The 15,000-nt window shown below is 48.5% G+C and overlaps 2 protein-coding genes across 3 annotated transcripts in view; one reads left to right on the forward strand and one right to left on the reverse strand.

Annotated features, from left to right (window-relative positions):
* The window catches only part of LOC308175496 (sulfotransferase 4A1-like), a gene marked incomplete at both ends in the record, with an annotated part of 16,925 nt that extends 3,001 nt beyond the window's left edge, over positions 1-13,924 (reverse strand). Inside the window, 2 exons of the mRNA XM_080551156.1 lie at positions 409-539; positions 13,756-13,924. Of these exons, the coding sequence (XP_080407282.1) occupies positions 409-539; positions 13,756-13,924 (300 nt within the window). The remainder of the gene's footprint in view (positions 1-408; positions 540-13,755) is intronic.
* Positions 13,925-14,832: 908 nt separating this feature from the next.
* LOC308175484 (patatin-like phospholipase domain-containing protein 2) overlaps positions 14,833-15,000 on the forward strand; it is a 33,058-nt gene continuing 32,890 nt past the window's right edge. For both annotated transcript variants that reach the window (XM_080551147.1, XM_080551146.1), the window contains exon 1: positions 14,833-15,000. This exon is cut by the window's right edge and continues 160 nt beyond it. In XM_080551147.1, the coding sequence (XP_080407273.1) occupies positions 14,974-15,000 (27 nt within the window). In that variant the 5' untranslated portion in view covers positions 14,833-14,973.

Here is a 15,000-nt window from a genome sequence, read left to right on the forward strand (position 1 = left end):
ACCATGGTAACCCTGTCAGGCCAGGTCAGGACTGGTCAGGACTGGTCAGGACTGTAACCATGGTAACCCTGTCAGGCCAGGTGAGGTAGCACATACCTGTATGATGTCTAACCCAGGTAAGGTAGTACATACCTATAGGATGTCTAACCCAGGTTGGGGGTACTCCAGGACAGGAAGTTGCCAGGTTGGGGTAGTACATACCTATAGGATGTCTAACCCAGGTTGGGGGTACTCCAGGACAGGAAGTTGCCAGGTTGGGGTAGTACATACCTATAGGATGTCTAACCCAGGTTGGGGGTACTCCAGGACAGGAAGTTGCCAGGTTGGGGTAGTACATACCTGTATGATGTCCAGGCCAGGCTCGGGGTACTCCAGAACAGGGAGTTGCCAGGTTGGGGTAGTACATACCTGTATGATGTCCAGACCAGGTTGGGGGTACTCCAGGACAGGAAGTTGCTCGTCGATGTTCATGAGGCCGATCTCGTCTGGGTCTGCCCCCTGACTCACCAGGTACACCACCTCCTGAAGAAGACTGGTACCTGGGGGGAGGAGGGGGGAGAGGGGGACAGGGAGGGGGACAGGGAGGAGGAGAGGGTGAGGGGGGTAGAGGGACAGGGAGGAGGAGAGGGAGGGGGGGGAGGAGAGGGAGAGGGAGAGGAGAGGGAGAAGAGAGGGACAGGGGGGAGGAGAGGGTGAGGTGGGAGAGTGAGAGGGGGAGGAGAGGGAGAGGGAGAGGGGGAGTGAGATGAGTGGGAGAGGGAGAGGGGAGAGAGGGGGGATAGAGGAGAGGGAGAGGGACAGGGGGGGAGAGAGGAGAGGGAGAGGGACAGGGGGGAGGAGAGGGGGAAAGAGAGGAGATGGACAGGGGGGAGGAGAGGGGGAGGAGAGGGAGAGGGGGAGAGAGAGGAGAGGGAGAGGGGGGTTGAAGTTGAAAGTTGATTCAGTTTTAAAGCCTTTTCCCCCAGGTGTAGGTCAGACACACATGGGCGTCAGAGTGAATCCCCACATCACATCATCCCACACTGCTGGACACAACACAACAATGTTCATTAGTTTTATTTGTCATTGTTTCATGTTATTCATTCATAGTTTCAGTTTATTTTGTTGTGTTTCTCACCTTGTCTCTCGCTTTATACACCTTACTAACCTGCCCTGGTGTGTCTCACAGCTGTGTGACTGCTGACTGCTTACCGGATGATCTAACTACCTGCTGACTGTCTGTCTACCTGTTACTAACTGCCTCTCTAACCTTTAGACTAACTGCCTCTGTAACCTCTAGACTACCTGCCTCTCTAACCTCTTGATTACCTGCCTCTCTAACCTCTAGACTACCTGCCTCTCTAACCTCTAGATTACCTGCCTCTCTAACCTCTAGACCAGGGGTCTTCAACCTTTTTCAACCCAAGGACCCCTTGGACGAGGGACAAACAGAACAGGGACCCCCACATGTAATATATATTTTTAAATGTCTCACATTTTAAAGCCTATAATAACTTTTATATTTACTTCATTCACCTTTTCTTTCACCGTATTAACCTATTTATATACTGGGTTATTAGCCTATATGTGTTTATGTGATAAAACGTTCATGCATAATTATGATTGGTTATTATTATTATTGTTGTTGTTGTTGTTGTTGTTGATGAGGCTTATATTTTGTATTATTATTATTATTTTTCAACAATGAAACTTTTAGCTTCAGGAAGCCAGGTATGCCTACCTCAGTGAGATGACTGGCCCTGGTTGGTGGTACACAGCTTGTATATTCTGGGGGAGATGGAGGTTGTCAGGCAGAGCATCATGTCATCCTCAGACTGCTGTCTGGAACGGTATTTGGTCTTCAGGTAGGTGAGGGAGGAGAATCCACTTTCACAAAGATAAGTTGTTGCAAAAGGCAAGAGGCTGATCGAGAACTGGGTGAGAGGCTGTGACTCGTGCACATTCTTGTGTGTACTGTCTGTGGTTAGGTCGATCAGCTGATTTTCCTCAGCGGCTGTCAGGTTTAGGCGTCGGATGCATTGTCTTTGCATGGAAACCGTATCCATGTCTTGTGCTTTCTCCAAGACTCAGTCTCAGAAAAGTACTTCTCAAATTGACTTTCGAGTGCCTCCAAGTGATCAACAATTGCGCATTTCACGTCAGGCGAGGGCACCGCGGAATCCGCGGAAATGCATTGAAATGCGCAGCCAGCTCCGCGCAGTAGCAGAATCTCGTGGATAGCTGTGCGTAATTCAAAGACGCGCGCCAATACTGATCCACGGGAAAGCCATCTGACCTCGGCATGGTAAAGGAGCGCGTTATAGCGGCGCATAGAGAAGCAAAGAGGCGGGTTTGTTATCATCAAACTAACTAAATTAGTAACGTTATGCTAGTTATTAATTAACGTTAATTTCGCAATGAAGACCGAACTGCAGCGTTTTAGCCAACACCTAGCTTGCTAGACAGTTTTTTTTTTTTTTTTTTTTTTTTTCTTCAGCTGACGTTATGTGAGACTCTAGAATCATGGGCATCATTTATTTTGTAAATAGTTTTTGTCAAAAGTAGCTTATTATTGCCTATTAATGCTTGTACTTTACTCAATATCATTTGTTATATTTTTTAATTCTCACTGATTATTTTGGTGAAAAATGTCATAATATCAAATATGTCATAACATCAAAATTGGCGGACCCCCTGCAGTACCTCTGCGGACCCCCTAGGGGTCGCGGACCCCCGGTTGAAGACCACTGCTCTAGACTACCTGCCTCTCTAACCTCTAGACCAGGGGTCTTCAACCTTTTTCAACCCAAGGACCCCTTGGATGAGAGACAAACAGAACAGGGACCCCCACATGTAATATATATAAGCCTATAATAACTTTTATATTTACTTTATTCAACTTTTATTTCACCATATTAACCTATTTATATACTGGGTTATTAGCCTATATGTGTTTATGATTGATAAAACGTTCATGCATAATTATGATTGGTTATTATTATTATTATTATTATTATTGTTTTTGTTGTTGTTGTTGATCTTGATGAGGCTTATATTTTCTATTATTATTATTTTTAAACAATGAAACTTTTAGCTTCAGGAAGCAAGGTATGCCTACCTCCTGGGTGGAGGTTGTCAGGCAGAGCATCATGTCATCCTCAGGCTGCAGTCTGGAACTGTATTTGCTCTTCAGGTAGGTGAGGGAGGAGAATCCTCTTTCACAAAGATAAGTTGTTGCAAAAGGCAAGACGCTCACCATGGCCTTTGCTGTCAGTTGGGGGAAGTATTTCTGGCAATGGATCCAGAACTGGGTGAGAGGCTGTGACTCGTACACATTCTTGTGTGTACTGTCTGTGGTTAGGTCGATCAGCTCATCTTCCTCAGCGGCTGTCAGGTTTGAGCCGTCGGATGCATTGTCTTTGAATGATAACCGTATCCATGTCTTGTGCTTTCTCCAAGACTCAGTATCAGAAAAGTACTTCTCAAATTGACTTTCAAGTGTCTCCAAGTGATCAACAATTGCGCATTTCACATCAGGCAGGGCGCATTGAAATGCGCAGCCAGCTCCGTGCGGTTTTGGCCAACCAGAATCTCGAGGATAGCTGTGCGTAATTCAAAGACGCGCGCCAATACTGATCCACGGGAAAGCCATCTGACCTCGGAATGGTAAAGGAGCGCGTTGTGTTCCTCTCCTATAGCGGCGCATAGAGAAGCAAAGAGGCGGGTTTGTTATTATCAAACTAGTAACTAAATTAGTAACGTTATGCTAGTTATTAATTAACGTTAATTTTGCAATGAAGACCGAACTGCAGCGTTTTAGCCAACATCTAGCTTGCTAGACAGGTGTGTGTTTTTTCCCCAGCTGACGTTATATTAGACTCTAGAATCATGGGCATCATTTATTTTGTAAATTGTTTTTGTCAAAAGTAGCTTATTATTGCCTATTAATGCTTGTACCTTACTCAATATCATTTTTGTTATATTTTTTAATTCTCACTGATTATTTTGGTGAAAGTTGTCAATTATTATGACAGAAATTGGCGGACCCCCTGCAGTACCTCTGCGGACCCCCTAAGGGTCGCGGACCCCCGGTTGAAGACCACTGCTCTAGACTACCTGCCTCTCTAACCTCTAGGCTACCTGCCTATCTAACCTCTAACCTCTTGACTACTTGCCTCTCTAACCTCTAACGTCTAGACTACCTGCCTCTCTAACCTCTAACCTCTAGACTACCTGCCCCTCTAACCTCTAACCTCTAGACTACCTGCCTCTCTAACCTCTAGGCTACCTGCCTCCCTAACCTCTAGGCTACCTGCCTCTCTAACCTCTAGGCTACCTGCCTCTCTAACCTCTATGCTACCTGCCTCTCTAACCTCTAGGCTACCTGCCTCTCTAACCTCTAACCTCTAACCTCTAGGCTACCTGCCTCTCTAACCTCTAACCTCTAGACTACCTGCCTCTCTAACCTCTAGGCTACCTGCCTCTCTAACCTCTAGTCTAGGCTACCTGCCTCTCTAACCTCTAACCTCTAGACTACCTGCCTCTCTAACCTCTAGGCTACCTGCCTCTCTAACCTCTAGGCTACCTGCCTCTCTAACCTCTAGGCTACCTGCCTCTCTAACCTCTAGGCTACATGCTACAAGTTGGGCATAAATCACAACCATTCATCAGTGTGTTGTGATGAGATATGGCCTGATTAGTGAACTTGTGATTGATGTGTTGATACACTACCTGGCCTCCAGCCCAGACCATTAGCAGCTGCTGTTCATAGTGAAATCTGATCTGTATGTCCTAGATACACTCACCGGACACTTTATTAGGAACGCCTGTACACCTTCTCATGCATTCAGGTGATGTAATGGAGTTGGAAATGTTTTCTTGGCACACTTTGGCCCGTTAATACCAGTCAATCATGTCTTGAATGCCACAGCCTATTTGAGTATTGTTGCTGGCCATGTGCCTCCTTTCAAGGCCACAATGTACCCATCTTCTAATGGCTACTTTCAGCATGATAATGCACCATGGCACAAAACAAAAGTCGTCTCAAACCAGTTTCATGAACATGACAATGAGTTCAGTGTTCTTCAGTGGCCTTCCCAGTCACCGGATCTGAATCCAACAGAACACCTTTGGGATGTGGTAGAACGGGAGATTCACAGATTGAAAGTGCACCTGAAAAATCTGCAGGAATTGCGTGATGTTGATGGAACTTCAATCAGTCATGTCATCATGGACCAGACTCTCAAAGGGAAGTTTCCAACATCTTGTGGAATCAATGCCAGGAGGAACTGAGGCTGTTTTGAGAGGAAAGGGAGGCTATACCAACATGTACTGCAGTATAGTGTATAAGTTATCACCTCTGCATAAGTGTGTGTGTGTGTGTGTGTGTGTGTGTGTGTGTGTGTGTGTGTGTTGCGTATTAGGTGTCAGCTGACATGACTGAGTGTGGTCATAACACTCAAGCCTCAGTCATAAATACACACTGTCTCCCTCCATCATTGAGTCAGTGTCTCTCCCTCTCTGTCTCTCTCTCTCTCTGTCTCTCTCTCTACCTCTCTTTCTGTCTCTCTCTCTCTCTGTCTCTCTCTGTCTCTCTGTCTCTGTCTCTCTCTCTGTCTCTCTCTCTCTGTCTCTGTCTCTCTCTCTCTTTCTCTCACTCTCGCTCTCTTTCTCAGAAAGGTATTGATTGGTATTCTAATTATCTCTTTAAATTATTCCTTAATCATCTATCAGCAGGATCTCCTATGTTGGGAGAGAGTGTTTCGGCACGTGTTGCCACTGTTGCTATAATTTCAGATATAAACATTTCTGTCCCCTGCTAGTCATTAAATATTTCCTCTGTGATTTATTCCCTCCCTCTCTCCTTCAGAGAGTCTGCATGGAGACAGACCGGGGAGAGGAGGGAGAGGGCGGAGTGGGCTCTAAAACGTTTACCCACACACCTCCATACTAACCCTAACCCTAACTCCATACTAGCCCTAGCCCTCTAACCTCTAGGTTAGAGGTTAGAGGGGCAGGTAGTCTAGAGGTTAGAGGTGACTGCTCTTCGTGGACTTCAGCTCCGTGGACTTCAGCTCCGCCTTCAACACCATCCTTCCAGACAGGCTAGTGACCAAACTACTAGACCTGGGTCTATCACACTCTATATGTGCGTGGATCAAGGACTTCCTGACCGACCGCCCCCAGAGGGTGCGGGTGGGCCCCCACACCTCCACAGCCCTCAGCCACAGCACTGGGTCCCCCCCTCCCCTCTCTGGAAGAGCTGTACAACACACGCTGTCTCAGGAAGGCCTCCAAGATCTCCAGGGACCCGACCCACCCTGGGCACGTACACTTTATCAGGCTGCCCTCGAATAGGAGGTACAGGACCCCGGCCGCTAAGACAAACAGACTGAAGAACTGCTTCTACCACAGGGCCGTCAAGGCCCTGAACACAGCAAAGGCCTAAGTTCTGGGCCCAGGACAGTCCGGACGGATTGTATGGCTGTTAGTGCTGAGGCTCTATGTATCAGTACATTTCAAGCCTGCAAACTGTGACACTTTAAAATAACGTGAAAAAATACTTTTGTGCAATATGACAACCCTAGTTGACTATCTGTGCAGTATAGTACAGTGGATTGTGTACATAGCCTTTATCTATGTAAACCAGCTCCTTACCTTCTTGTGATTTTATGCTTTTTCTATTATTATTATTATTTTTTTCCCTTTCCTAACACCAGGGGAGCCACCCCTCCTAAATTTCGTTGTTTGGTACCTGTACTGTAGCAATGACAAATAAAGTCCATTCCATTCCATTCCATTCCATTCCATTCCATTCCATAGAGGGGCAGGTAGTCTAGAGGTTAGAGGTTAGAGGGGCAGGTAGTCTAGAGGTTAGAGGTTAGAGAGGCAGGTAGTCTAGAGGTTAGAGAGGCAGGTAGTCTAGAGGTTAGAGGTTAGAGAGGCAGGTAGTCTAGAGGTTAGAGGGGCAGGTAGTCTAGAGGTTAGAGGTTAGAGGGGCATGTAGTCTAGAGGTTAGAGGTTAGAGAGGCAGGTAGTCTAGAGGTTAGAGGTTAGAGGTTAGAGAGGCAGGTAGTCTAGAGGTTAGAGAGGCAGGTAGTCTAGAGGTTAGAGGTTAGAGGGGCAGGTAGTCTAGAGGTTAGAGGTTAGAGAGGCAGGTAGTCTAGAGGTTAGAGGGGCAGGTAGTCTAGAGCTTAGAGGTTAGAGAGGCAGGTAGTCTAGAGGTTAGAGAGGCAGGTAGTCTAGACTAGACTACCTGCCTCTCTAACCTCTAGACTACCTGCCTCTCTCCTAGCCCTAACTCCATACTAGCCCTAGCCCTAGCCCTAACTCCACTCTAACTCCATACTAACTCTAACTCCCCATACCTGTCAACATTGGGATTTGAAAATAAGGGATATTTTCCAAAAAATAAGGGAAAATAAGGGGATATCCCCCCTGCGCAACCCCGGGTCATCCTCTCCCCCCCCCCCACCATCCACAAACCATACCCCTTACATTTAGACTGTACACACAGTCAATCCTAACATCACCACTAGACAACCATAGGATGCTCCTTACATTTAGACTGTACACACAGTCAGTCCTAACATCACCACTAGACAACCATAGGATACCCCTTACATTTAGACAAGGGGACACACAGTCAATCCTAACATCACCACTAGACAACCATAGGATACCCCTTACATTTAGACAAGGGTACACACAGTCAATCCTAACATCACCACTAGACAACCATAGGATACCCCTTACATTTAGACAAGGGTACACACAGTCAATCCTAACATCACCACTAGACAACCATAGGAGACCCCTTACATTTAGACAAGGGGACACACAGTCAATCCTAACATCACCACTAGACAACCATAGGATACCCCTTACATTTAGACAAGGGTACACACAGTCAATCCTAACATCACCACTAGACAACCATAGGATACCCCTTACATTTAGACAAAGCTATACACTGTCAATCAACCACCTGCTTCAGTGCAACAAGAATTAAGTAGTTCCTACATTAAGTACGTGACTACAGGTGGTCAGAATCAGATACCTGGTTGAAAGTAAAATACTTTGAACATCCCTGCATGAAAACACAAAAGGGCATCTAAATTCAGCACATTTATTTATACATTACTTGACACCATGATGTCAATGGGAAAAGAGCGGCGCAAAGCTACCAGCGATCATTTCAAAACAGCGATAATCGAGGCTGCGTTCGTAAAAAAACGCTCTGGAAATCTGATCACCACTCATGGAATGCCTCTTATCCAATCAAATGACTTGGTCCCTTTATGACGTTGCACCTAGTGTGCGTTCCGGCACTCTCAGAGCAAAATTACGAACGCAGCCCAAGAAACGAGAGGAGACAAGTCAACTCTGACATAGATATAGCGATTGTGCGCATGCGCCAACGTCTAACAATTAAGTGTTAAATTATATTTTATTATAGGTTAAAAATACGGGAGATTTACGGGAAAATATTTAACTCTTTGGGGGACAGACCTTTAGCGGCCTGACCAGACTCAGACCAGACCAGACCCAGACCCAGACCAGACCAGACCCAGACCAGACCAGACCAGGACCAGACCAGGACCAGACCCAGACCCAGACCAGACCAGGACCAGACCAGACCAGGACCAGACCAGACCAGGACCAGACCAGACCAGGACCAGACCAGACCCAGACCCAGACCAGACCAGGACCAGACCAGACCCAGACCCAGACCAGACCAGACCAGACCCAGACCCAGACCAGACCAGACCAGGATCAGACCAGGACCAGACCAGGACCAGACAAGACCAGACCAGGACCAGGACCAGACCAGACCAGGACCAGACCAGGACCAGACCAGACCCAGACCAGACCAGGACCAGACCGGGACCAGACAAGACCAGGACCAGACCAGACCCAGACCAGACAAGACCAGGACCAGACCAGGACCAGACCCAGACCAGACCAGGACCAGACAAGACCAGGACCAGACCAGGACCAGACCCAGACCAGACCAGGACCAGACCAGACCAGGACCAGACCAGACCCAGACCCAGACCAGACAAGACCCAGACCAGACCAGGACCAGACAAGACCAGGACCAGACCAGACCCAGACCCAGACCAGACCAGACCCAGACCCAGACCAGACAAGACCAGTACCAGACCAGGACCAGACCAGACCAGACCCAGACCAGACCAGACCAGACCAGACCAGGACCAGACCCAGACCAGACCAGACCAGGACCACAGATCCACGATCTGTCTTGTTTATTTTGATATAACGCAGAACTTAAGTCCTCCAGTTAGTTGACATGAATGCCTCAGGCAGGAACTATCAAATCAAATCAAATCAAATTTTATTTGTATAGCGCATTTCTTACAAGATGCAACTCAATGCGCTTCACATAATGAACATAATATCATGCATCTGTTCATGAAAGACACGTATCAGAGCCCACAGGTCCACAGAGGACGCCATAGCGACGACTCTCCACTCCACTCTATCCCACCTGGAGAGGGGAAACAGCTACGCGAGACTGCTCTTCGTGGACTTCAGCTCCGCCTTCAACACCATCCTTCCAGACAGGCTAGTGACCAAACTACTAGACCTGGGTCTATCACACTCTATATGTGCGTGGATCAAGGACTTCCTGACCGACCGCCCGCAGAGGGTGCGGGTGGGTCCCCACACCTCCACAGCCCTCAGCCTCAGCACTGGGTCACCCCAGGGCTGCGTGCTAAGCCCCATCCTCTACAACCTCTACACCCACGACTTCACCCCCGTCCACCCCAGCAACTACATCGTAAAGTTTGCAGACGACACCACCGTGGTGGGATGTATCTCGGGGGGGGATGAGGCGGCGTACAGGGATGAGGTAGAGCAACTGAGCAAGCTGTGCAAGGTTAACAACCTGCTGCTAAACAAGTCAAAGACCCAGGAATTCATCGTAGACTTCAGGAGGAAAAAGTCAGAGATCCAGCCCCTGCTCATCGACGGAGAGAGCGTGGAGAGAGTCTCAACCCTCCGATTCCTGGGACACAACATGCGGGATGACCTGGCCTGGAAGGACAACACTAAAGGCACCATCAAGAGGGCACAACAGCGGCTATACACCCTGAGATGCCTCAGGATCAACACAACAAGCAGGAGATACTGGTGGCCTTCTACCACGGCGCAGTGGAGAGCATCCTCACCTTCGGCATCTCCAACTGGTTCCACAGCTGCACAACAGCGGAGAGAAACGAGCTACAGAGAGTCGTGAGAACAGCACAGAAGATCACCGGCGCCCCCCTCCCCTCTCTGGAGGAGCTGTACAACACACGCTGTCTCAGGAGGGCCTCCAAGATCTCCAAGGACCTGACCCACCCTGGGCACGTACACTTTGTCAAGCTGCCCTCGAACAGGAGGTACAGGACCCCGGCCGCTAAGACAAACAGACTGAAGGAGTGCTTCTACCACAGGGCCGTCAAGGCCCTGAACACAGAAAAGGCCTAAGTTCTGGGCCCAGGACAGTCCGGACGGATTGTATGGCAGCTAGTGCTGAGGCACAAACATGTACATTTTCAAGCCTGCAAACTGTGACACTTTAAAATAATGTGAAAAAAATACTCTTTGTGCAATATGACAACCCTAGTTGACTATCTGTGCAGTATAGTACAGTGGATTGTGTACATAGCCTTTATTGATGTAAACCAGCTCCTTACCTTCTTGTGATTTTATGCATCTATGCTTTTTCTAAAATGTGTTTTCTTTTTCCTTTCCTAACACCAGGGGAGCCACCTCTCCTAAATTTCGTTGTTTGGTACCTGTACTGTAGCAATGACAAATAAAGTCCATTCCATTCCATTCCAAATTCACACGATCCCGCCGATTTAGTGTCAGTTAGCTGATTTAGCTACAACACCTAAGATCTTACTGGAAAATATTTAAACGGGAGCACAGCGTGAAAGAAATGTAAAATACGGGAGAATCCCGGGAAAAACGGGAGGGTTGACAGGTAACTCCATACTTTAAATGAATGTGCAATAATACTATGTGCAATATGACAACCCTCGGGTACATAAGGTTCAGAGATAGGAAATGTTAGGATATTTATAGCATAGCATAGAGTACAGCACAGTGTTTTATTTGTATAGTATAGTATAGTGGATAGTGTACATAGCCTTTATTTATGTAAACCAGCTCTTTTTCCCTTCTTGTTTTTAGTATTTTTTTCCTAGCACCAGGGGAGCCCCCCCTCCCAAAATGTGTTGTGTGGTACCTGTACTATATTAATGACAATAAAGACCATTCATTCATTCATTCATTCATTCATTCATTCATTCATTCATTCATTCATTCATTCATTCATTCATTCATTCACTAACCCTAGCCCTAACTCCATCCAGTCCAGACTGTAGAGGAGGCTCAGCTAGCTCAGTGCTGCTCTCTCATCGTATCATGTTACTAGTCAGCAGCTCTAGCCAGTAGTAATACTACTACAAGAGCTCCAAAATGATGCCGTTAACACGCCCCCGGAATACCAACAATTCAGAGAATAAAAAAACGTAACTTTTAGCTTCTCTAACTCCTGCACTCATCTGTAATTCATAAGACATGCATGTGTTGGCACTGCTGTCAGGCTGTATGAGAGACAAGTCATATTGATGTGTTAATTTATAATGTGTCTTATGTGTGACTGCCACACTCTCTGACACTCTTTGGAGGACAGACCTTTAGCGGCCTGACCAGACTCAGACCAGGACCAGACCCAGACCAGACCAGACCCAGACCAGACCCAGACCAGACCAGACCAGGACCAGACCCAGACCAGACCAGACCCAGACCAGACCAGACCAGACCCAGACCAGACCAGACCAGACCATGACCAGACCAGACCAGGACCAGACCAGACCCAGACCAGACCAGACCAGGACCAGACCAGACCAGGACCAGACCAGGACCAGACCAGGACCAGACCAGACCAGGACCAGACCCAGACCAGACCAGACCAGGACCAGACCAGGACCAGACCAGACCAGGACCAGACCAGACCAGACCCAGACCAGACCCAGACCCAGACCAGACCAGACCCAGACCAGACCCAGACCAGACCAGACCCAGACCAGACCAGGACCAGACCAGGACCAGACCAGGACCAGACCAGACCAGGACCAGACCAGACCCAGACCAGACCAGACCAGGACCAGACCAGGACCAGACCAGACCCAGACCAGACCAGACCAGGACCAGACCCAGACCAGACCAGACCCAGACCAGACCAGACCAGACCCAGACCAGACCAGACCAGGACCAGACCATGACCAGACCAGACCAGGACCAGACCAGACCCAGACCAGACCAGACCAGGACCAGACCAGACCAGGACCAGACCAGGACCAGACCAGGACCAGACCAGGACCAGACCAGACCAGGACCAGACCCAGACCAGACCAGACCAGGACCAGACCAGGACCAGACCAGGACCAGACCAGACCAGGACCAGACCAGACCAGACCCAGACCAGACCCAGACCAGACCAGACCCAGACCAGACCCAGACCAGACCCAGACCAGACCAGGACCAGACCAGGACCAGACCAGACCAGGACCAGACCAGACCCAGACCAGACCAGACCAGGACCAGACCAGGACCAGACCAGGACCAGACCAGACCAGGACCAGACCAGACCCAGACCCAGACCAGACCAGACCAGACCAGGACCAGACCAGACCCAGACCCAGACCAGACCCAGACCAGACCAGACCCAGACCAGGACCAGACCAGACCCAGACCAGGACCAGACCAGACCCAGACCCAAACCAGACCAGACCAGGACCAGACCAGACCCAAACCCAGACCAGACCAGACCAGGACCAGACCAGACCCAGACCTAGACCAGGAACGGAACCGCGACCGGGACTCACCCGACACCACACACGTTGGCAACCCACAGCGCATCACGCGACGAGCGCGCACGTCAGCCCGTCCGCAGCGCCCCGAGAACAGCTGATCAGATGTAAACAGCAGACCGAGGCCGTGTGAGACACGTGTAGCTACCGGGACTGCGCACCGAAACATCGCCCGCAGTCGCGCAATGGAAGTGCGCAGCCGTGAAACGCGCAGACCACAGCACAGATCCACGATCTGTCTTGTTTATTTTGATATAACGCAGAACTTAAGTCCTCCAGTTAGTTGACATGACTGCCTCAGACAGGAACTATCAAATCAAATCAAATCAAATTTTATTTGTATAGCGCATTTCTTACAAGATGCAACTCAATGTGCTTCACATAATGAACATAATATCATGCATCTGTTCATGAAAGACACGTATCAAATTCACACGATCCCGCCGATTTAGTGTCAGTTAGCTGATTTAGCTACAACACCTAAGATCTGAGGAATTACAACTGCAGTGGGTGTTTATTTCACTCTATGTTGCTAAACCAAATCACGAGGATTATGATACAGCCTGCCTACTTCATCCTGCGTCGCTACTGAGAGACGCAACTGTAGACGTGTACATTTATGTTCTATTATTCAGATTCAGATTCAATGTAATTGTCATTGGCATAGTACAAGTACAGAGACAACGAAATGCATTTGGCATCCAGTGCAATAGTGCCTAGTGCAGCCATAGGTCTGTACAGATGTATGTACAGGCAGGGCGAGGTAAGTACAGTCAGATATACAGTAGATATGTAGCTACATCACAACAGGCCTGTCCAGCTGCTGCCCAGTCAGATAGGACACAGACAGGACAGACAGGACACAGGACAACGATGTTCTTACCTGACTTTGGATACGTGACGATCCAGATGTCACTACTTCTGAGAGAGAAGTTGGCAATCTCCTCCATCTTCCCCCTGCAGAAGGGAGGGAGCCGCACTCCATCAAAGTCGAAGTATTTACTCTCAAACTCTATCGGGGTTCCCGGCGTGTCCGCCTCGCTCTCCGCCATCCTCACAACAAGCGACTGAAACACGAAAGGATCGTTAAAAAAAACAAAACAATTGACGAGTTATAATTCGATTTCTGCTTCAGGGTGCACGAGTCTGTCTGTTGCAGCTGCAGGGATGTGATGCCTCGGGTAGGACGCGGACGCCTTGACCTTCAGCCAATCACGGTGGAGAGAAGTGATGTAATGGGATGCGCTCCCGTGACGCGCGTCTCCTCAGCATCAGCACCCAGGGAGAAACGCGCCTGCGCAGGCAGAAGAGAGAGAGAGAGAGAGAGAGAGAGAGAGAGAGAGAGAGAGAGAGAGAGAGAGAGAGAGAGAGAGAGAGAGAGAGAGAGAGAGAGAGAGAGATCCAAAGCTCTATGTATCAGTCATTCAGTCATCCGTCATGTAATTGATCTGATCGATATTCAAGACTGCGAGGGTATCCGTATTCGATGTATATGAAATGTATATTGATGTAAATGAGTTGTTAGAGGTTACATGTATTATAGTATTACCAGGTGCGAATATACGCTCCAGTTATTAGTTGGCACATGCGGGTGAATCAGATCGAGACAGATGGACTTTCACCCTCCAAGTCTTCAGTATTGATTGTTCACTAACACAACAACATCGGGTTTAGAGGGAAAGTGACAGTTGTTGAATTGAATGCGGATTGCTTTGGTTGGCTGTTCGGTTTCATGTTACAATGTTGGCAACAATGTTTCCATTACGGGTGTAGATTATAAACGTGGTGTTGAAATAAGTATTGACATTGTTGTTATGTTATGTTATTATGTCATATGACCCAGACCCAGCCTCCCTGCGCTGATTGGTCAGGAGGGCAGGGGAGGTCTGTGATTGGCCAGGAGAACAGGGGAGGTCCGACGGCAGCAGCAGCAGCTCTCTGTCTCGTCTCGATCCTCTAATTCACTTTTTGAGTTCGTCCGCTTTTCGTGTTTGTGGAGCCGAAGCTGAAGTCCAGTAATGAGGGGCAGCAGTCCACGGCTCTGGGTATAAACATCAGGCGCATTCATTCACTTGTTTTAATCGGATTCTTCCCCCTCGGGATGTTCGACCTGAAAGGGGGATGGAAC

The sequence above is a fragment of the Nansenia antarctica genome (assembly GCF_963989245.1).
Source record: "Nansenia antarctica genome assembly, contig: SCAFFOLD_132, whole genome shotgun sequence".
Taxonomy (NCBI): Eukaryota; Metazoa; Chordata; class Actinopteri; order Argentiniformes; family Microstomatidae; genus Nansenia; species Nansenia antarctica.